Below are 25,239 nucleotides of genomic sequence, written 5' to 3' on the forward strand. Positions count from 1 at the left end.
TTCTGTTAAAATATAATATTTTATTCTCTCTCATACATTAATAATTACTATTTCTCTAACCTGTTACTACCTGTTAAATGCTTTTAAATGGTATTTAACGATAGATATACTTTACTAATACACAGAAGAGTTAAAAATTCGTACATTTTCATACAGAAATATTTATTTGAAAAAGAAAGTAGTAAAATTTGTGTTCTGCCAAATTACACTGTGATCTGTTATATGATTTTTTTGAAACAACTTCTAGATGTAAAACATTTAAAAAAAATGACTGCAATAGAAACAAATTTCAATTAATACAATTATGGAAACTCCTGATTCTAGGCGAAAGCAAGACTATAATTGCAGACATTTGAGAATATATCCATAAAAAGAGAAGAGATAAAATTATTCTTGTTTTAAATAAAAGAGATATGGTACACACAATTAAGACAAACACCTTTAGCAGCTTTTTACTGCTAATTTTATGTCTTTGTATTATTGCTAAATTTCTTAGCCAGTTATGATGTGCTTTTCACCTGAAAAGTGTAATACCATTTACAAATACAATTTTATTCATCTTAATTTCTAAAAACATTCACTTGATGGCTGACTCAAAAACCAAGTATCATTTAATCTCATGGTCATTTTCACCTTTGTATTGTGATAAACACATTAACTCATTATCTCATATTTTAACTGTCAGTTCTAAAGACTATATAAATTAGATATGTAATGTAACTATAGAGAAATTAAAGAAGTAATTCCATAAAATAATTGATAGAAGGTTGTAAAGATCAAGACTGACATGATAATGTACTGCATATCACAAAAAAAGGGAAATTTAAAATCTCAAATTTGCATTGTACATCTATTACGGATTAATCCAGGTTACATTTGCCCTCAATAATATTATAATGCCATCCTGTTCACATATGTTTACTGTTGAAATTAATTATTTAGATAAATATATATAGTGTATGTGTATATACACTTATCTATATGTATACATGTAAATATACATGTATATGTAAATCTATATGTAAATGCCATCTATGTATATATGTATATATGTCATATATGTATATATACACATATATATGTATATATACACATACATATATGTATACATACGTAAATTAAAGAAGTAATATGTATACATACGTATACTATATATGTATACATACGTATACTATATATGTATACATACGTATATGTACATATACATATACATATGTATATATACATGTATATATACGTATATGTACATATACATATACATATATACGTATATATACATGTATATATACGTACATACATACGTGTATATATACATGACTACACACACACACACACACACACACACGACAGCCAGTACCTTACTAGGAACCAAACATAATTCAAGGGTTCTTCTAAATGCAAGCTATACAATACACAATTTTTTTTTAATGAGAGCCATCATGGCTCCCAAGTAGCCACGCCATTACTCTTCCTTCTATGGGTGCAAATAACTTCATTTTATTTCATGACTTTCCTCAGTGTTTTCATACTATTGTGCACTTCAAGATGACAATTAATATTTAAACACTGCAATTTCTTACCTAGCCAGATAGAACATATTTTTGTTTTAAAGTTCATGGCATGAGCATTCTGGCACTATGAAAGTCTCTCTGGACAGGATTATAAATTTAACAAATATATTATTCAATTTGTGTTTCTACTTTGACATTTTTAATTCTTTCTATTGCCTGTTCCCTAGGGCAGTAGTTCTTAACTGAGAGCATTTTTGTCACCCAGAGGACACTTGGCAATTTCTGAAGACATCATCACTTTGTGGTTGTGGGAGGAACACTACCGCATTTATTAGGTACAGGCCATGACTGCTACTAAACATCCTACACGGCACAGGGAAGACCCCCACAACAAAGAATTATCCAGTCCAAAATGTCAATAGTGGAAAGATTGAAAAACTCGTTTCTAGAAGAATATAATTCCCTAGATAATTGGTGAAATTACATTGTGTAGATCAAAAAGATACATACAAATCTTACATTAAAACATGCTTTAGAAACCACTTCAGTTTATTTTTTCATCTTTCTGTACTGAGCTATCCAAAGTGTCTCAGACTTTGTCGGCAGATTACTGCCCACCGACAAGAAATATACAACCACATTATGCTTTTCTCACTGGCAATATAGCACACTGCAATTACTTGGAGTGGCTCCATTATCATTATTTAGCGAGAGATGCAAGAAACAATAATCTGATAAAATCTTGCACACCAAGGAAGTCTCTGGTGGTGCCTTTTCTGTATTCTTGTAACATATTTGCAAAGCTATACAGAAAATCTATTATTTACATGATCTTCCTGTTTATTTCCCCAAAACACACAAATGCACACACATGGGTACACACACACACACACACACAGACACACAGACACACATCCCAAGCTGGACTATTTTTTTTAATCATTTTATCCTGTATGTCAAATGTCCATTGATTTTACCTTTTCTAACTGATAAATCACCATGCATTATTCAAGACTCACTGAGGACATCTTCTCTCATCCACAAGCGGGGCCCCCTGTCCAAGTCTACGGTTCCCCTATTTTGGTGCTTATCAGACACCATATTGAAATTTTCTATTTGTAAGTCTGCAGTTTGCTCAAAGATAGTGGTCTTGTTTTATTAACCATTGTATTACTAGCCACTATCACAGCTCTCAGCACATAAAGTGCATTTACTCTCTCTCTCACTCAAGAAACAATTGAATAAATATAAGGAGAGAGATTGTTTTAATGATTCAAAACTGAATTAATGAGTATATGATAAAAAAGTAATTTTATTAGGCACCATATGTCGATAAAAATTTTGTTGTCACCTGCTTACATTATTATTAGTCTTCAGTTAGTGTTAGAAACCAGTATATTTTTAAGTGTTAGTGTTATAAAAATGATTTTTATTACATGTTTAGAACCACTTATTCCTTTCATACCAAATAAAGCCACAACCTAGTGTTTAGAAGCAAACCTTCAACAATGTGTGTGTGTCTATTTCCTTTAGATATTTTCTGTGCATGTACATGCATATTCTGCAACACATCTGTATTCTCTAACAAAACTAGGCTATCTTAGTATCACAGAAGGGAAGCCTGGATAGTCATTAAATAACTAACAGTATCTACGCAAAGGGAAGAAGCATGATCCCATATATTTGCAACAAACGCTATATTTCTGTCTACATGTATATAGTCCAGTAGGGCTGGCAGAACACTAACTGCCATAGATCAGCAGATACTTGTCTATTAAAACTATGACACCATCCTCTAATTGTTCCTTGCCTCTGATCTCCCTATAATAGCTTACAATGAAGACTGGCAAACTCTTTTTTTAATAAAAGAAAACACTCTAAATATTTTAGGCATTGTGGGCCAGCGATATGACCTTCATCCCAAACACCCAGCTGTGCCATTGCCGTGCCAAAACTACCACAGACAATCTTCAAGTAAAGGAGTGTAGCTGTGTTTCAGTAAAAGCACAAAAACAGAGAGCAGGACAGATTTGTTCCCCCTGCCATTGTCTGCAGATCTTTGCCTATAATATCATCAACTTTTTGTTTCTAAAATCAGAGTTGCCCAGACGCAGTGGCTCACACTTCTAATCCCAGCACTTTGGGAGACCCAGAAAGGCGGATCATTTGAGACCAAGAGTTCAAGATCAGCCTGGCCAACATGGCAAGACCCCGTCTCTACTAAAATTACAAACTTTAGCTGGGCCTGGAGGCACACGCCTGTAATCGTGTGCAGAGGTTGAAGTGAGCTGAGATCATGCCACTGCACTCCAGCCTGGGCGGCAGAGCAAGACTCTTGTCTCAAAAAAAAAAAAAAAAAATCAGTTAATGAAAATATCACCCATTCTTACGAACACAATATAAAGTGAGTTTCTCCCTCCACTTTCATATCATCCTCTATGCATTCATGTTACAATATCTATTATATGTTATTACCATGTATGTTATGTATTTGTTTTCCTACAGTAATGAGTGTGTATACACACACACACAAACTTACTGATAAAATATAATTTCCAATATTCAGCTTAAGGTTTCCCATAAAATAACTCTTTCAATAGAATCTTGCCTGAAACCACAGTAGTACAAAGAGTTGAAACTTACTCTGTCTTGTCCTTTTTCTCTACTACTTTCAGATATTAAAGTTTTGTCCCTCAACCATACTCATCTCAGTAAGAGAACTTAAGAATATTAACTTTTCACCATTCCCATCTGTCTTCCCAAACCCCAGATGAGGACTTTGACTTGTTCCCAAGTCCTCAACTCACAGCCTTTTCTGCAAAAATTACTTTATGCCTTAAGATTCTCACATAGATTATGTGGCATCCTTTTACAGTATTTCAAAAATATCCATTCGTATTAACTCAGTGTACACACACAAACACACACACACACACACACACACACACACACATCTATTCTAGAGTTCACTGCTAATAACATTTTTCCTGTCTGCCATTTTCCTTGACTTTTAGATCTCTGTTCTGATTTATTTCAACTATTTTTAATTTCAACTGTTTTCTCAAATGTTTTTCTAAATTAGGTAGGAGAATAATAGACCTTCCAGATCCTTCTCCAAATATTTATTTTGCCCTAGCTGATGGATCATATTTGTCTGAACAATAGATTTGGGGCTTCAGTGTTATCTCTGTAGGCTGTAAATGGGACTCAACTCTCTATCAGATTCCTCTATTTCATGTAATAAATGTGAGGGTAACAAATTCATTTTTATTCATACCTAATTTTTAAAAATCTGAATGTTTTTAAAACTTTCTCTTTTTTATTAGGCTTTAAAACTTTACCAGGATTTTCCTATGTTTGATTCTTATTCTATTTACTCTTCCTGGAACTTGGAAAGTCTACTAAACTTGTAAAGTCAGTATATTATTCACTTCAAGAAAAATTATGATTGCTCCTTTTCTCCATTTGCTCTTTATTTTTCTCTAAGGACACATGTTATTCACATGATAGGTCTAATGAATATGTTCTCTAAATCTCCTTTCTTTTTCCCACAATATCCACAATTTTATGTTTGTTTCTGTGGCTATTAGCTACTTCTTCCAGTCAGTTATGATTTTAGGTACCAGGACAATAATTCAAGTCTAATCAGTTACCATTCATGCCTTCAATCCATATATTGATTTTCTTTGTCATTGTTATTTACTTATTTGTTTAAAGCAAAAGCCTCTGAGTTACAGAAATCTGTTTGTGGAGTCCGTAAAAGCCCTCCAATGCTCATATTGGCTACTGTTTAGTATACTGTCTTTCTGGGTAATGCCTGCTCTGCCTGTTTTTCTCTCTAGTGCTTTACCCCCTGTGGTTATGACAGTTTCCTTTGTGCTCCTTGGGGATCTTACTTGTCTTGGAAGTAGCTCACCAGGAGCACTCTCACAGGTGGAAGCACCATAGAGCTCTTTGCCTTCCTAAGGCAGAGGAGATTAGGTTTGTGGGTTATCAGTTCCTTGATGTGACAGAGAGAATTCTGTCCTTGAGTTCCCATGCAAACTCTCACCCACCAGGGTTAAAAAATGCTGGAGCCTTTAATTCCCCCTCGACTCTCCTTGGAGATCAATAAGCCCGAGAGTATTCTGGGCTTCTCTTAGGCTCCTGCAGGCTGGGCTGGTTCCTGGGTTCTGCTGTGGTCCAGAGGGCACAAGTTTGGCAACTGCTTTCTCCTCTGAGGCTTCAGCTAAGGAAGAAGACCTCATTCTCTTCCTTACCTGCTCCTACAGCAGCTGCAGGAGCTACCTGCCTAGCTCAAGAAGACTGGCATGAGCTGGAATCTGGAGTTGAGAGAAAAGATGCTACCATCTTCCATTTTTAAAATATATATATACATATATATATATATACACACACACACATATATATATATACACACACATACATATATTTCAAATTCACAGACTGATTTGATTAGTGACTAAGTGACTATAAGAACCTCAATCTAAAACAATACTCATACATATGCAGTAAAATTAAATATATTAAATCTTTACTCAATAAATGTGTTACAAAGCTTAGAGTCTCATAAAGATAGTTGAAAAGTATTATCATAGGAGAACCATTTTTAAACTACTTTTTAAAAAATCATCCCACGAAATGAAAAATAAACAAAAATAAATTCAAATAGCTACACCACAGAAACCAGTGAGTGGTGAAAAAGCCCCAGATCATTAGGGTGGCTCAGGCCCTGGATCATGGTTCTATTGGCTGCAGTGTAGGCTTTGCATTCAGCTAAACCTGGAATAATGCCTCCTTGGCTATTTTCTAAATATGTGAATTTGCAAAAGTGACTTAAATACTTTATGCCAGTTTGCACATCTTAAAAATGATATTCAAAATACTTAACAGGGCTGTCATATACTTTTAAATAAATAAGGTATATAAATGCTTAGGAATATCTGAAAAGTTTTATTGATTAATGTAGCAACATCTATTAATGGTATTATAATTTGGTCATACACTGAAAGCTTAAAAGACCTGGAGACAAAAATTTCAGACATTCTAGAATCTTTCTTCTGTGCAAATAATCAAATTGAATGTGCTGGTATATTCTTAACAATATACATGTAGAATTCATGTGATAAGAAGAGCCATAGCAATTAAGCAAGTATTCCACGTGTTTTCAATTTTATAAATATTTCTTTCCCCTTGAGATCCAACTATTACCTACACTCACATGATTAGAAATCAATTTCAATGAATATTATAATTGCTAGACCCAATAGTCTTTAACACTTTATGCCACAAAAAATACTAAAATATTTTGAAACTTCGTATTTAGATCCCCTCCAGATATATATACAAGTAAAAATTGGTGTTCTAAAGATGACTTTTTGGTTTTTGAAATATGTTAACTGCATAATCACAAAAATGATTTTTCTTACCCATGTCTGACATTTCAGGCACAGTAACAATGTATGGTCCATCTGTGAATTTTGGAGCGTTGTCATTGATGTCTTGCACTTTGATGATGAACTCGGATTCAGGTTCAAGAGGTTTGTTTGTACGTCTATCAATAGCTTGAGCATGAAGCACATAGTGGGTCTTCTGCTCTCTGTCTAGGCTTTTTGTTGAGTGGATATCGCCCGTGGTATCGTCAATGATAAATATAGTCCCGGCACCCTCTCCAGTAAGGATGTACTTGACAGATCCATCACCTTTGTCAGAATTGGAGTGCAGCTGTGAAATACACATGGAATAATTTAGCATATATTTATATTCCAACCTCACATTATGTTCTCTGAAAACTCCCTATCTATAATTACTTTGGCTATGACTTTTCTTCCCTTTCCAGTGCCCTGTGTGTTACTACTATCATTTACTTTTCTGCAGTTTTTTTTCACTTGATTAATCATATGGATATTGCTATCATGATTTGTCTAAGCGATACAGTTATTGATCTAAGAAAAAACCAATAAATAATATTTATTGAAACAAAAATAGCCCTTTTAATTTTACTAAATCCACATTCCACTAACTGCCATAAAGTTGGGAAAATCAATTTCCAGTAGATTATTGTTGCCTTCCATACTTGTGAAAATAATATATTTTGTTTTAATTATTTGACATTCTATTTCAACTTTATGACTAGAAAAAATATAAGGTAGGACAAATTGAGGTTCAAATTAATTATTAAAATTTTCACAAAAGAGGCACATATTTAAGTAATAGTCACAGTCATGTGTTTAATAATTTGAAAAAAAATGAAATCACCTGTAATATAAAGGGCTTTGATGTAGAATATTAAAAAATAGAGTATTTTTGGCCAGGCGTGGTGGTTCACGCCTGTAATCCCAGCACTTTGGGAGGCCGAGGCAGGCAGATCACCAGGTCAGGAGATCAAGACCATCCTGGCTAACTTGGTGAAACTCCGTCTCTACTAAAAAAATACAAAAAAAAAATTAGCCGGGCATGGTGGTGGGCTCCTGTAGTCCCAGCTACCAGGGAGGCTGAGACAGGAAAATGGTGTGAACACGGGAGGCGGAGCTTGCAATGAGCTGAGACTGCGTCACTGCACTCCAGCCTGGGAGACAGAGTGAGACTCCATCTCAAAAAAAAAAAAAAAAAGTACTTTTTTAGGGATAGAGTATTTTTTTAGTTAGGGATTATAAAACTTTAACTCAAAATTTAAATAGTAGTAATATATTTAGTTGATAAATAGGCTCTCATTTTAATTAATTGAAATACAGTAACAAATCTACACTTAGTAAAATTAAAATTATCAAATACTATTTGAATAGATATTAGAAAAGTAACAATAAATTAGAAAAGAGGTCTTCAATAAGAAAAATACCTAAAATATTGAGATAATACACTTTGTTGTCATTTAAACTGCATATAGTTTTTGCTAAAGATTCTGCTATGACACCAAAATTCACTTAAATAGTTTCAAGAGTGCCAGTGCTATATTTCTAGCTAGAAATAACAGCAGTATTTTCTCAGTTCACAAATATATTTTTAAGGATTGTTTCTCCCAAGAGGTCTGAACAGTTATCCTTTATATTAAACCTTTCTGGGCACATAACCTCAATGACTTACCTTTTTCTCATTTCTGACACGTAGAAACATTGAAAAAACACAACCTTGTTCACATAGCATTTCAGTTTCCTTGCCATAGTAACATGAACATTTTTGAGGTTTTAAAGTCTCTGAACTCTCAGAAGACATTTGGAAAAGACAAAATACAGAAAAAGACAATGAATATGAGAAAAAGACTTTTTCTGGGAAAATTAGGGCAACTGAAACATAAATGATAGTATGGGAATAATTTCACCTCTTTCTTGAAAACATGCAAAAAATTACCAGGACAAAATTTTGACAGGAATCACAGAGTAAGTTTCAACAGATGAAACCACTTAAAAATGCTTATTTAGATCTTTTATAAAAATGAGCAAAAATACACAGCTTTCAAAGATTCACACTTCATTAGTAAATTGGATACTAAAGGAAGAATGCAGAATGAATTGGGTGATACAATTGTATGCTTGTATGAAAATGTGTTTATTTATTTATGTCTCTTAGCATATCATTTTAGTATCTAGAAGAAAAGATTCATCTTTCATGAAGCAGACACCCACAAAGTATCAATAGAGCAACCTATTTCATATTCTCCAACTTTGCATCAATCCATGACCAAAACGTAGCAAAGTAAACCAACAAATTCATTTACCAAATGTTTCTAAAACCTTTTCTAGAATACTTGTCATTAAACTAACAAAAGATGAGATAGTTTGGTAATTATTATGTTGTTATATTATATATAAATTGAAAATCTATATATTGTACTTATAACTATATAAAACATTTTTGCAGAATGTGCAATGTCTTTTAACAATTTCTAAAAGTTTAACAATGATGAAAATTGCCATTTTCATCATTTCTTCAGGATATGTATATGTGTGTGTGTATATATATATATACATGAAAAACATATGTTTAGTGAAATTAATTTGATATCACTTAGTTTTTTTATTACTAACAAAATGTAGCAATATAAAATTATACTAAGTGTACTGTTAGGTTCATATTACAGACATTTAAGTGTATTTAAAGAAGAATAGGCTTAAGTATATAAGAGAAATAGTAAAGTTCTTAACCTACCGCATCTATTAGCATCTATTAAATATGTATATACTATACACTCTGTATAGATTCTAGTAATTCAGATATAAAAATAAAAATTTCAGTAATTTTAGGGCTATCAGTTTTAACACTTGAATCTGACTCCACATGTATAACATTATTATAATTCATATACACTTTTTATAATTAATAAGCAGTTTTAATAATACCTAATAAACAGCATATATGCTTCTGAAGATATGACTAATTTGAACCTAGATTGTAATACGATTAGTGAATTATAATTCAATAATATTTATATTTTTGGATAACCTTACACCAAATATTACAAAACTTACACAAAATTATCATGAAAATGTATTTAGATTACATTGCTTTCTAAGAATATTTAGCATGAGTTTTTAAATAATGTAGATGATCATTTTATTAATGAAATTTTAGTTTCTTGGCCAGCTTGGTTAAATCTTGAAATAATCAGATTCCCATGTAACACTAATGGGAAACCATTGTAGTAGTTATTTAGTAGATTGACTAATAGTTTATATGATTATGATGATAACCACTATGAAATAGCAAAGTGGTTTACTCTCAAGCCTCTCCTCCACCACATCTATTCTCAAATCTCAGTTCTGTTTGCAATATACACTTTGCAACAGGAATGGAGCCTGAGAGAAACCTTGAGTATTTTGTCTTGAATTTTTTAATAAAAGGGTTTTAAGACTCTAGAGAAGTATTTTATTAATTTTTGTAAGCCAAAAAATGACGAATGAATGACATAGGTGAATAATAAGGGTAGTTGCAGACATAGAAAACTTAAGAAATGGAGAAAAAGCTCTTGAATAGAGATAATCAGGAATATTATGATGATAGAAGTATGTCATCTCTGAGTGGGGTCACCAATGAGACATCAAATGAAAGAGGTTGGAAAAGAGCTTGGAAATTAGAAATACTGCATATATAGACATGGTAGTGACTCAGTAACCAGTTAAATGTAGGTTACAAGCTTAGCTAGCCACTATACTACTTAAGAGAGATGTCCATGATTTTTTTTTTTTTACAGTGAAATAAGTAAAAATATTTGGAAGATAAATTTGATTTTAGTCATATACAGTGGAGTCCCTCCCTTTTTTTTTTATCAGTTTAGTAATACCAAGGGCATTGTAGCAGGGTCTGAATGTAACACCTTATATATACTTTTAGAGCCATGAGATTTTACAAAGTAGGCTGTATCTTCATGCTGAAAGACAGACATTATATTGTCCTAAAGCAAGAAGAGATAGTATTTGGGTATCTCATTACATAATAAAGTAGGCTAAATTAACTGCTCTTTAGAGAACAGCAAAGGAATGAGGGGTGAAAAAAAGAAAAAGAAAATGCAGTCACCCTAGTGAAGCAAAATGCTAGTAATCTCTAGCATTATTTTAATAAATTGTCACTTTCTTAGCATTAAGTAGTAACCTATGGCACTTAGAAAGCCAATGTGACTCACATTAGTTCACTCTAGAAAACTATTTATTCACCCTGGACTACATTAGGATCAGGACCTGGAAATTTATAGCTTTCACTCTAATGCAAAGTTCCTCAATAAAATAATATTCTATTCCTTGGGGAAGAATAACTTTAAAAGGTTAAGAAGATGGTGGTGGAGCCATTCATTTACAAAGTTGAGTTTAATTAGGACTTTAAGCTATGTTAAAAAGATAGGTCATTGACTTAAAACTGTAATATTTTGGGCTACATAATTTATATACTTGTTTATAAGTAGAAAACATATTTATAATATTTCAGTGAAAGCCAAAAATAAAGGCAGCAATATAGTAATTCCACTATGATTGATCATCTCCAAAACTTGCATAAAAATATGTGACACAATGTGAAAGAAATGTGAAAACATAGGGAATGCATGTGATTGAGAAGTATTATGTATCCTTCATTCCAGAATGTATTATATTCTTAAAGTATAAGCAAATGAAACAAAAAATCAATCGAACTCTTAATAAGTAACTGATGTGAAATAAAACACATTAAGCAGTAACAGTCTCTTGCTAACTGATATTAGTCTCTGTGAAAAAGGGACATGTATTAACCATAATTTTTAATTACACACCAACAAATGTGTAAAAAGTTATGTTAAACAGTTAAAGTTTTATTTTAAAAAATTTAATCCATCATGTCAAGACTGGATTGCAGCTATAACTCAGATGTACAGAGCAGGATGTGGAGGCTCACATCATTAATTTTGCCCCAGAATGACTGCAGGAATATCAGGAATCCTGAGAGTACCCGCAGACCCTCTGAAGGAAGCAGGTTGCTCCTGCGGGGCCCTCAAGATGCTCCAAATAGTGTAAGTGCCCAGGCTGTGAAAGAGGGAAAGGGAGATCCGTTGCTCCTGAATACACACCCCCACTGGGGAAACTGAAGGTCTAGTTTATGGGAGAATATTCTGATCTTACCTGGAGCTGTGTGAATTTAGAAAGCCAAGCAAAATACAGGGGTAGAGGAAGCAGTGTCCATTCCTGCTTGGACTCGGGGGAGGATGCAAATCCTGCGTGTAGACTCCACAGACAGTGGAAGCACTAAAGCCATACTTTCTTTTGCAACCGGGAAGCGGGTTAGCCGTAGGTAAGTTCTCAGCCCTGCTTGCCCATGGAAACAGACTTGGTGCCTGGAAACAGACTTGGTGCTATGATGGGGCCATGGTAGGAGTGAGACCAGCCCTTTGGATTGTGTGGGAGCTGGGAGAAGCCTATGACTCCTGGCTCTCCCCCACTTCCTTGGCAACCTGCACAACTCAGCAGAGGCAGCCATAATCCTCCTAGGTACATAACTCCACTGACCTGGAAGTCTTGCACTCATCCCCCAAAGCAGCGGCAGCAAGACCCGCCCAAGAAAAGTCTAAGTTCAGACATGCCTAGCCCTGCCCCCACCCAATGGTACTTCCCTACCCATCCTGGTAACTGAAGACAAAGGGCATATACTTTTGGGAGTTCTAGGGCCCCACCCGCCACGGGTTCCTCTCCTCCTGGCAGGAGGCCAACCAGCACACAAAAAAGAGCAATAAACCACCAAAGTTAAGAACACTCACAGGGTCCATTTCACCTCCCTGCTGCCTCTCCATAACAGATGCTGGTATTCATGGCTGAGAGATCCACAGACGGTTCACATCACAGGACTCTGTGCGGACAACACCCAGTATTAGCCCAGAGCCTGGTAGACTTTTTGGGTGGCTAGACCCGGAAGAGAGGCAATAATCACTACACCTCGGCTCTCAGGAAGCCACATCCATAGGAAAAGGGGGAGGACACTATGTGAAGGAAATACCCAATGGGAAAAAAGAATCTAACCACAGCCTTCAGCCCTAGACCTTCCCTCTGACATAACCTACCCAAATGAGAAGGAACCAGAAAACCAACTCTGGTAATATGACAAAACATGGCTCTTTAACACCCCCAAAAATCCTACTAGCTCACCAGCAATGGATGCAAACCAAGAGGAAATCCCTGATTTGCCTGAAAAGGAATTCAGGAGGTTAGTTATTAATCTAATCAGGGAGGCCCCAAATAAAGGTAAGCCCAATGCAAGGAAATAAATAATAATAATAAAAAAACAGATACAAGAAGTGAAGGGAGAAATAGTCAATGAAATAGCATAAACAAAAACAATAAAAACTTCAGGAAACATTGGACACAGATAGAAATGCAAAATTCTCTGGAAAGCCTTAGCAATAAAGTTCAACAAGTAGAAGAAAGAAATTCAGACAAGTTCTTCAAATTAACCCAATCCAACAAAGACAGAAAAAAGAATAAGAAAATATGAACAAAGCCTCAGAGTAGTCTGGGATTATGTTAAATGACCAAACCTAAGAATAATCAGTGTTCTTGAGGAAGAAGAGAAATCTAAAAGTTTTGAAACCATATTTGGGGAAAAAAATTGAGGAAATATTCCCTGGCCTTGCTAGAGACCTAAACATCCAAATACAAGAAGCACAAAGAACACCTGGGAAATTAATCACCAAAAGATCATCACCTAGGCACATTGTTATGTGTTATGCCAATGCATAGGTCATCTAAAGTTAAGACAAAGGAAAGAATCTTAACAGCTGTGAGACAAAAGCACCAGGTATCCTACAAAGGAAAACCTATCAGATTAACAGCAGATTTCTCAGCAGAAACTGTACAAGCTAGAAGGAATTGGGGCTGTATCTTCAGCTTCCTCAAACAAAACAATTATCAGCCAAGAATTCTGTATCCAGTGAAACTAAGCATTGTATATGAAGGAAAGATACAGTTTTTTTCAGAAAAACAAATGCTGAGAGAATTTGTGACTACCAAGCCACACTATAAGAACTGCTAAAAGGAGCTCTAAATCTTGAAACAAATCCTTGAAATGCATCAAAACAGAACCTTTCTAAAGCATAAATCTCACAGGACCTATAAACAAAATACAATTTAAAAACCATAAACAAAACAAACAAACAAACAAAAAAAAAAACCAAAAAACCAAGATACACAAACAACATTATGAATGGAATGGTACCTCACATCTCAACATTAACATTGAATGTAAATTGCCTAAATGCTTCACTTAAAAGATACAGAACTGCAGAATGGATAAGAATTCACCAACCAAGTATCTGCTGCCTTCAAGAGACTCACCTAACACATAAAGACTCACATAAACTTTAAGTAAAGGAGTGAAAAAAAGACATTTCATGCAAATGGACACCAAAAGGAAGCAGGAGTAGCTATTCTTATATCAGAAAAAGACAAACTTTAAAGCAACAGCAGTTAAAAAAGGCAAAGAGGGACATTATATAATGGTAAAAGGCCTTGTCCAACAGGAAAATATCACAATCTTAAACATATATGTACCTAACACTGGAGCTCCCAAATTTATGAAACAATTACTACTAGACCTACGAAATGAGACAGACAGTAACACAAGAATAGTGGGGAATTTCAATATCCCACTGACAGCACTAGACAGGTCATCAAGACAGAAAGTCAACAAGGAAACTGGAATTAAACTACACCTTGGAACAAATGGACTTAACAGATAAATACAGAATATTCCATCCAACAGCTGCAATACACACATTCTATTCAATCGCACATGGAGCTTTCTCCAAGATAGACCATATGATAGGCCACAAAATGAGCCTCAATAAATTTAAGAAAATTAAAATTATATCAAGCACTCTCTCAGACCACAGTGGAATATAACTGGAAATCAACTTCAAAAGGAACCTTTGAACCCACGCAAATACATGGAAACTAAATAACCTACTCCTGAATGAGCCCTGGGTCAAAAACGAAAGGATGGAAATTGAAAAATTCTTCAAACCGAACAACGATAATGACACAACCTATCAAAACCTCTGGGATCAGCAAAGGTGGTGCTAAGAGGAAATTTCATAGCCCCAAATGCCTACATAAAAAAGACTGAAAGAGCACAAACTGACAATCTAAGGTCACGCCTTAAGGAACTAGAGGAACAAGAACAAACCAAACCCAAACCCAGCAGAAGAAAGGAAATAACCAAGATCATAGCAGAACTAAATGAAATAAAAACAAACAAAAAAAAATACAAAAAAAAAAAAGAAATAAAAAGTTGGTTCATTGAAGAAATAAATAAAATTGATAGACCATTAGCAAGATTAACCAAGAAAAGAAAAGAGAAAATCCAAATAACCTCGGTAAGAAATGAAATGGAAGATATTACAACTGACACCAGAGAAATACAAAAGCTCATTCAAGGCTACTATATTAGTCAGTGTTCTCTAGAAGGACAGGACTAATAGGGTATATATATATATCCTATATAAACATAAAGGGGAGTTTATTAAGTATTAACTCACATGATCACAACATCACACAATAGGCCATCTGCAAGCTGAGGAGCAAGGAGAGCCAGTCCAAGTCCCAAAACTGAAGAACTTGGAGTCCGATGTTTGAAGGCAGGAAGCGTCCAGCACGGGAGAAAGATGTTGGCTGGGAGACTAGGCCAGTCTCCCCTTTTCATGTTTTTCTGCCTGCTTTATATTTGCTGGCAGCTGATTAGATGGTGTCCACCAGATTAAGGGTGGATCTGCCTTCCCCAGCCCACTGATTTAAATGTTAATCCCTTTTGGCAACACCCTCAAAGACACACCCAGGGTCAATACTTTGTATCCTTTAATCCAATCAAGTTGACACTCAGTATTAACCATCACAAGTACACCCCTTGTCAAGTTGAACCCATACACATCTCCTGAGATCATGCATAATCTTCAAATGAAGGCAATAATAAGGCCATAATTACACCTAACATAATACAACTGTCCTTTGTACAACCGGAAACACACCAACCCCCAACCCAAACAATATTACATAAAGTTGACAATACTTAAATGCTGATATGAAGTCAATAAATCTTATGTCATATGATAAAGGAAAAGGAAATAAAATAAAGATATTTTCTTCATACAACTTTATACATGTACAAACATTTTTAGCAAAAGAAGGAGGAAATACTCATGACAATTACAGTCCCCATTGCTGCAGCTGGTCACGTGGTCATAGCTGGTATTGATGACTACCTTCTTCTACTACCTATTCTATATTTCTTTGCCTTCAGCAAGCACCTCAGCAGGTCGTGATATTTTCCTGGTGGAGTGACCCAAACCTTCACTCCTGAGGGGTCTGGACCATTTGTAGTCCTGCCTGGATTGGGCTGTTGTAGTTTCCATTAACCTTAATCACAGGGAATGATAATACTAAGAGATGCCCAAATGGATCTCCTGTATTCCATGCATGCTGTTCTTTACCTCTGTTGTGGAGTAGTGGACTGATTTCATCTTTATAGTCTGGGTCCATCACCCCAGCCAACATTGTAATTCTCTTCTTAGCTTGTTGGCTTAAAGGTAGGAGAAGCCCAAAGTGGCAGTCTTAACTTCTAGTTCAATAGAATTGTTGCTGTGTCTCCTGGTGGCAGTGTTCCTCCCTCTGGAACTAAGGCCTCTGGTCAGCAGAACGTATTATCACAGTAACAGCAAGCAAATATTTTGCTAGTGGATCACTAGGGGTGATGGTGAGTGGTGCCAATTCCATTTCCACCCCTTGATTCTTGGACCCATGAATCCTGGCTATGGGAGAAACAGTACACTATATTGGACGCTGATTCAGAGCATACACAGACTTCTGGATAACTTTGCCTCAGCCCTGCCAAGTATTGTTACCTAGTTGGTGTTGTAATTGTGACTTCAAAAGGCCATTCCACTGTTCTGTCAATCCAGCTGCTTCAGGATGATGGGAAACATGGTAAGACCAGTTAATTCCATGAGGATAAGCCCACTACCACAATCTTTTGTTGCAAAGTGAGTGCCTTAGTTAGAGGCAATGCTGTGTGGAATACCATGATGGTGGATGATGCATTCCATGAGTCCATGGATGGTAGTTTTGGCAGAAGCATTGCGTGCAGGATAGGCAAACCCATATGCAGAGTAAGTGTCCATTCCAGTGAGGACAAACCTCTGCCATTTCAATGATGGAAGAGGTCCAATATAATCAACCTGTCACCAGGTAGCTGGCTGACATCCCTGAGGAATGGTGCCATATTGAGGGCTCAGTGTTGGTCTCTGCTGCTGGCAAATTGGGCACTCAGCAGTGGCCATAGCCAGGTCGGCCTTGGTGAGTGGAAGTCCATTGTTGCTGAGCCCATGCACAACCTCCATCCCTGCCACCATGGCCACTTTGTTCATGGGTCCATTGGGCTATGTCAGGGGAGGCTGGGGAAAGAGGCTGAGTGATGTCTACAGATCAGGTCATCCTATCCACTTGATTATTAAAATCCTCCTCTACTGAGGTCACCCATTGGTGAGCACTCTCATGGAATACAAATGTCTTCAGATTTTGACCACTCAGAGAGGTCCACCCACATAACTCTTCCCCAAATTTCTTTGTCACCAATTTTCCGATCATGCTTCTTCCAAGTCGCTGACCATCCAGACAAACCATAGGCTACAGCCCAGGAATCAGTAGATAATCACATATCTGGCCATTACTCCTTCCATGCAAAGTGCACAACCACGTGCACTGTTTGAAGTTCTGCCCACTGGGAAGATTTCCCTTCACCGTTGTCCTTCAGGGATGTCCTTAAAAGGGGCTGTAGTGCTGCAGCTGTCCACTTTTGGGTGGTGCCTGAATATCGTGCAGAACCATCTGTGAACCAGGCTCGAGTCCTCTCTTCCTCTGTCAACTGATCATAGGGAACCTCCCATGAGGCCTTCAGTGCAGACTGGGGAAGAGAAGGCAGGGTGGCAGGAGTGGAGACCATGGGCATTTAAGCCACTTTCTCATGTAACTTACTTGTGCCTTCAGGACCTGCTTAAGCCTGATCATATATATAACCACTTCTATTTGATGATAGAATGCTGCTGTGTATGACCCACTTTATGGCTAGATGGATCAGAAAGCAGCCAGTTAATGATAGGCAGTTCAGCTCACATGGTGACTTGATGACATATAGTCAAATGTTCAGTTTCCATCAAAACCCAGTAACAGGCCAAGAGCTGCCTCTCAAAAGGAGAGTAATTATATGCAGAAGATGGCAGGGCATTGCTCCAAAATCATAGAAGCCTCCACTGTGATTCACCTATGGTGGCCTGCAAAAGGCTCCAAACAACATCCCTGTCTGCCACTGACACCTCAAGCACCGTTGGATCTACTGGGTCATATGGCTTACATGGCAGAGCAGCTTTCACAGAAGCCTGGATCTGTTGCAGAGCCTTCTCCTGTTCTGGATCCCACTCATAATTGGCAGCCTTTCGGGTCACCCAATAAATGGGCCAGAGTAACACACCTAAATGAGGAATGTGTTGCCTCCAAAACCCAAATAGCCTCACTAAGCATTGTGCCTCTTTCTTTGTTGTAGGAGGCGCCAAATGCAGCAACTTATCCTTCACCTTAGAAGGGATATCTTGACAGGCCCCACACCACTGGACCCCTAGAAATTTTACTGAAGTAGAAGGTCCTTGAATTGTAGTCGGATTTATTCCCCATTCTCTGGCACGCAAATGTCTCACCAATAAGTCCACTGTGTTTGCTATTTCTTGCTCACTGGATCCGATCAGCACAATGTCACCAATGTAATGGACCAGTGTGATATCTTGCAGAAGCGAAAAGTGATCAAAGTCTCTCTGAATAAGATTATGACACAAAATCTGAGAGTTGATATACCCCTCAGGTAGGACAATAAAGGTATATTGCTGGCCTTGCCAGCTGAAGGCAAATTGCTTCGGGTGTGCCTTATGGACAGGAATGGAGTAAAAGGCATTTGCCAAGTCAATGGTTGCATACCGGGTACCAGGAAATGTGTTAATTTGCTCAAGCAATGAAATCACATCTGGTACCGCAGCTGCAATTGGAGTCACTACTTGGTTAAGCTTATAATAATCCACTCTCATTCTCCAAGATCCAACTGTTTTCTGCACGGCCAAATGGAAGAGTTGAATGGGGATGTGGTGGGAATCACCACCCTTGCATCTTTCAACTCCTTGATGGTGGCACTAATCTCTGCAATCCCCCCAGGGATGCAATATTGTTTTCGATTTACTATTTTTATAGGTAGAGGTAGCTCTAAAGGGTTCATTTGGCCTTTCCCACCATAATATACCTCAACCTACCAGTCAGGGAGGAAATGTGGGGGTTCTGCCAGCTGCTAAATATGTCTATGCCAATTATGCATTCTGGCACTGGGGAAATTACCACAGGCCGAGTCCAGGGACCCACTGGGCCCACTGTAAGTCAGACCAGAGCTAAAACTCCATTAATTACCTGACCTCCATAATCCCCTACTTTAACTGGAGGACCACAATGATGTCTTGTGTCCCTTGGAATCAACATCAGCTCAGAGCCAGTGTCCAGTAGTTCCTGAAATGTCTGATCATTTCCCTTTCCCCAATGCACGGTTAACCTGATAAAAGGCTGGAGGCCTCCTTGGGGAAGGAGGGGAAAAAGATTTACTGCATAAATTGTCGGAAATGTAGTGGGGACCCTACGTTAGGCGTACCATTCTTCCAGGGGACCTCGCCTCTCCTTCACTCCAGCGGTTCTGGGTCTGTAAACTTGCTCAAGTCTAGAAATTAATTGAGGGGCCATGATTCTATTTTTATAATTCAAATTAGTCTTTTGTCCATTTAACCTAGAAGTTTTCTGCTTGTATAAATTAAATAGGAATGCAGTAGGTTTCCTATCAATTTCACTTCTAGGGACACAGTGATTAATTAGCCAATACCAGAGCTCTACATAAGTCACACTATTCTGATTGCCACTTTGCCTCTGCTGTCCATTATGGTAGCTACACCCACCTTGCCTTTGACAGATGAGTGCTGCTACTTGGCTCCTGCCACCTTGGGATCAAATTATTCCCATTGTATTTAAATTTTGTAGTTGAATAACTGTGGTTCCCACCATTAGATCTGACATACAGAGAAAAGCAATTGCAGGGCTCTTTACAGATGCAGGTGCTGCCCTCACAAATCTGTTTCACAAGGCTTTGGTCAAGGGTACATCTTCTGGACTCTCCCAGCTGGGATGAGTAGGTCTAAAGGTCTAATCCACTCCACGATCCCGATTTCCCTAGCCCTTTGGATCTCTTCCTCTACATTAAACCAGGAAAGATCAGGCATTTCCAGCTTGCTCACAGTGGCCCATCTTTTAATCCATATTTTGGCTAACAATGCAAATAAACCATTAGAAACTTTCATAACGCCAGAGTTGAACATTAAAAGCAGAGTTCCTACTTAGTGAGCCCAGATCAATAAATTCAGCCTGATCCGACTCTGTGTTCCATCCACCATTATCCTACACCCTTAATATCCATCCCCATGCCTGTCCTACAGATTTCTGTTTATATAAATTAGAGAACTCAAACAGTTCTTTTCAAGTGTAGTGCATCTCCTCATGGGTCACACTCTCAACCTCACCTCTAGCAGCCTGCTGGGACTTTAGTTATAGGTTTAGAAGCAGAGATGATGGGGGTGGCTCCTGATGATGATCAACATTATCTTGCTTGTCAACTACCTCAGGGGAGGCCATCACTGTTGCCTCAGGCAGCACAGAGTTTATGTTCTCAGCCAAAGGTAGAAAAGCTGACAGCAGCATGGGTTGGGGAGTGGATGTGACCACTACTGGGGATGGGGAAGCTCTTCATTCTGGCCAAAAAATATACACCAGAGTTTACAAAATCAGCATCCCCAGGTTTATCAGGGTCCTCTCACATGTCCCCATTCCAAGTTTCAGGGTCCCCTTCTTTTCCAATCAATGCCCTCAATTTAACAGTAGACACCTGGCGAGGTCCTGCATGCATCTTTCATTGCAGGTCAGCCACTCACATGATAAGAGCTTATGTCTGTTTTTCCGCAATTTCAGCTGTTTCTCTACAGGAGATAAGAATCTCACTCAGGGCAATCTTAGCAAATTTGAGGCTCAGTATCTGCTTCTGAAGCCAGGAGATAGAATCTCTCAGTTCATAATTTTCTTTCATCACTTTGTGCACTGAACTTAGGAGCAAACAACCAGCTTCATTATGTTCCTTGGATCTCCATATATGGTCAAAGGTATTATGTATAGAGTCACTAAACTTCTTGCCTCTTATGAGCAGTAAATCAGGTGTTTCAAATGCATTTATTTTGCATAACTCTCTAAACAGTTTCTGCAAAGGGCTATCAGTGTTCTCCATACTATTAGAAGTAGAGTCCTTAACATTTTTGGGTCTAATCATATTAGGCATCTAACTGCAGAAACCCAAAAAACACTGCTCAACAAAATAAAAGAGGATACAAACAAATGGAAGAACATCCCATGGTCATGGATAGGAAGAATCAATGTCGTGAAAATGGCCATACTGCCCAAGGTAATTTATAGATTCAATGCCATCCCCATCAAGCTACCAATGACTTTCTTCCCAGAATTGGAAAAAAAAACTAAATTTCATATGGAACCAAAAAAGAACCCACATTGCCAAGACAATCCTAAGCAAAAAGAACAAAGCTGGAGGCATCATACCACCTGACTTCAAACTATACTACAAGGTTACAGTAACCAAAACAGCATGGTACTGGTACCAAAACAGAGACATAGACCAATGGAACAGAACAGAGCCCTCAGAAATAACACCACACATCTACAACCATCTGATCTTTGACAAACCTGACAAAAACAAGAAATGGGGAAAGGATTCCCTATTTAATAAATGGTGCTGGGAAAACTGGCTAGCCATATGTAGAAAGCTGAAACTGGATCCCTTCCTTACACCTTATACAAAAATTAATTCAAGATGGATTAAAGACTTAAATGTTATACCTAAAACCATAAAAACTCTAGAAGAAACCTTAGGCAATACCATTCAGGATATAGGGATGAGCAAGGACTTCATGTCTAAAACACCAAAAGCAATGGCAACAAAAGCCAAAATAGACAAATGAGATCTAATTAAACTAAAGAGCTTCTGCACAGCAAAAGAAACTACCATCAGAGTGAACAGGCAACCTACAGAATGGGAGAAAATTTTTGCTATCTACCCATCTACAAAGGGCTAATATCCAGAATCTACAAAGAACTTAAACAAATTTACAAGAAAAAAATCAAACAACCCCATCAAAAAGTGGGCAAAGTATATGAACAGACACTTCAAAAGAAGACATTTATGCAGCCAGCAGACACATGAAAAAATGCTCATCATCACTGGCCATCAGAGAAATGCAAATCAAAACCACACCAGTGGATACCACTCACGCCAGTTAGAATGGTGTTCATTAAAAAGTCAGGAAATAACAGGTGTTGGAGAGGATGTGGAGAAATAGGAATGCTTTTACACTGTTGGTGGGAGTGTAAACTAGTTCAAACACTGTGGAAGACAGTGTGGCAATTCCTCAAGGATCTAGAACTAGAAATACCACATGACCCAGTGATCCCATTACTGGGTATATACCCAAAGGATTATAAATCATACTACTATAAAGACACATGCACACGTATGTTTGTTGCAGCACTATTCACAATAGCAAAGACTTGGAACCAACCCAAATGTCCATCAGTAATAGACTGGATTAAGAAAATGTGACACATATACACCATGGAATACTATGCAGCCATAAAAAAGGATGAGTTCATATCCTTTGTAGGGACATGGATGAAGCTGGAAACCATCATTCTCAGCAAACTATCGCAAGGACAGAAAACCAAACACCGCATGTTCTCATTCATAGGTAAGAATTGAACAATGAGAACACTTGGACACAAGGCAGGGAATATCACATACCAGGGACTGTCATGGGGTCGGGGGATAGGGGAGGGATAGCATTAGGAGAAATACCTAATGTAAATGATGAGTTACTGGGTGCAGCAAACCAACACGGCACATGTATACATATGTGACAAACCTGCACGTTGTGCATATGTACCCTAGAACTTAATGTATAAGAAATGAGATAATTCTACAGCAGTGAATAGAAGATTGTTGATGGGAGCATGGACCAGGGTGGTATTTTTGAAAGGAATAAGAAATTATCCAATCAGAAATATATTTTGAAAGTAGCACAAACAAAGGCTTCTCAAAGAGTAGATATGAGGTATAAGACAAATGAGAAGTCAAGCACAAATGTTTGGTGTTTGGCCATAGTTACTGCATAATTGAAGTTGCAATCAACTGAAATGTGGAAGAATCCAGGTATAGGAAGTTTAAAAGTGATCAAGAACTCAATTTGAGGCATGCTAAATGTGATATTTTTTGTTGAAGGTCTCAGCAGATATATAGAGAAGTCATTTGTATATGCAGCCTGAAGTTCACAAGAGACATTTTATTGGCCTTATGAACTTAGGGAACATCGACACAAAGTTGGCATTTAGAGCAATGAAACTGGATGAACTGAACACTAAAATAAGAATAGGTGAGAAGAGAAGAATTTAGTTTAGAAGCCTGTAATGCCTCAAAGTTAAAAAGCCAGGGAGACCACAAAAATATTGAGAAAGTGCAACCAGGAAATAGACGGAAAACAAAAGCATATTAGTGTCCTGGAATGAAGTAAAAATATAGCACATGAGGCCGGGTGCAGTGGCTCACACCTGTAATCCCAACACTTTGGGAGGCCGAGGCGGGTGGATCACCTGAGGTCAAGAGTTTGAGACCAGCCTGACCAACATGATGAAACCTCATCTCTACTAAAAATACAAAAAAAAAAAAAAAAAAAAAAAAATTAGCTGGGTGTGGTGGCAGATGCCTGTAATCCCAGCTACTTGGGAGGCTGAGACAGGAGAAATCACTTGAACCCAGGAGGTGGAGGTTGCAGTGAGCCAAGATCGTGCCACCGTACTCTGCACTCCAGCCTGGGCAACAGAGTGAGACTCTGTCTCAAAAAAAAAAAAAAATACAGTACATATATGCAAGGAGAGTTATATAGGAATAATCATTGTTGATTATTTGAGAGACAAAAAAGAATGTAAAGATCTGGCTGGAGGGTAAATACTTAAGGAAATATCAACGATTATTAAAGTAATAGTATAAATGTGTTAGCTCTGAAGAACTACCTATAATTTGTTGGTAATTGAGAAAATCACATTGTGTCAAAATATGATATAATGTACAACGTAAGGTTGTATTTTGCTAAAAATTATAAATAATGGGAGGCATATAAACTCCATATATGCGGTATTCACATTTATTAATATAAACACATATAAAGTTAGAGAAGAATATAACCAAGGTATGAGTCACTTGAAGGAAGGTAGAGAAGAAAACTATGCTGCAATGACTTAGTTCCCTTTATGCATCTTTCATAGTTTTAATTAAGTAGGATTCTATTTCTTCATATATATATATATATACACACACACATATATGTATATATATCTTTATAACTATATATGTGTGTGTATATATATATATAGTTATTATCTTTTAAAAGGTTATGGGTTTTATTTGAGCCAGTTATGTGAAAAAGTCAGAATGTTTTACCACTTTTTCAGTATATTAAGAGTCAACAGAAAAATAAGGTAAAATCTCATTTCTATGCAGTCTTGAAGCTTTGCTTGATTCTCATTCTGCACTGCATAAGAATTTGACTTTCCTTGTGGTCATTCTTGCTAAATTCTGTCCTTAATTTAGCTATAATTACTAGGCCATTTCATCAAGTTTTCTAGGTATTTCCAGTTAATATTTTCTCAAATGACTACATGGCTTACTGAAGTCTTTCTTAAATTTTTTTTTGGATTTGTATCCCTGACCATCTCTCATGTCTCCCACCTAAGCCCTGTCATTTCTATACCTTTATTCAGCCATAGTTCTGGCCTGTATCAGTATGTTCTCATGTGTATTCTCAGCTAAAATCCAATTCAATGTAACTGAACGGAAGAAAGAATTAACTGCATCCCCGCTATGTATCAAGTGATGTGCTAAGTTGAATCAAACAGGGGCCATTGTCCTCAAGAAGTTTTTAGCTCAGTGAGCAAGAAAGACTGAGATCCACAGAATAGTTGATATTCCAATAGAGGCATTAAGGGAAACTCACTTTCTTTTGAGGGAAAATTTTCCCAGAACAAAAGACAATCTCAATCTATAGTCTTGT

General features: G+C 37.1%; 1 protein-coding gene across 10 annotated transcripts in view; it reads right to left on the reverse strand.

Moving 5' to 3' along the window:
- CDH18 (cadherin 18) overlaps positions 1 to 25,239 on the reverse strand; it is a 1,074,788-nt gene that overhangs the window by 263,103 nt on the left and 786,446 nt on the right. For 8 of the 10 annotated variants that reach the window (XM_030813926.1, XM_030813931.1, XM_003263181.4 and 5 more), the window contains one exon: positions 6,941 to 7,235. In XM_030813926.1, coding sequence (XP_030669786.1) covers positions 6,941 to 7,235 — 295 coding nt within the window. Of the gene's footprint in view, positions 1 to 6,940; positions 7,236 to 12,723; positions 12,763 to 25,239 lie in introns of those variants that run through there. The other 2 variants (XM_030813930.1, XM_030813932.1) reach the window with 2 other exon arrangements.

Source organism: Nomascus leucogenys, chromosome 6 (assembly GCF_006542625.1).
Source record: "Nomascus leucogenys isolate Asia chromosome 6, Asia_NLE_v1, whole genome shotgun sequence".
NCBI classification, from domain to species: Eukaryota; Metazoa; Chordata; class Mammalia; order Primates; family Hylobatidae; genus Nomascus; species Nomascus leucogenys.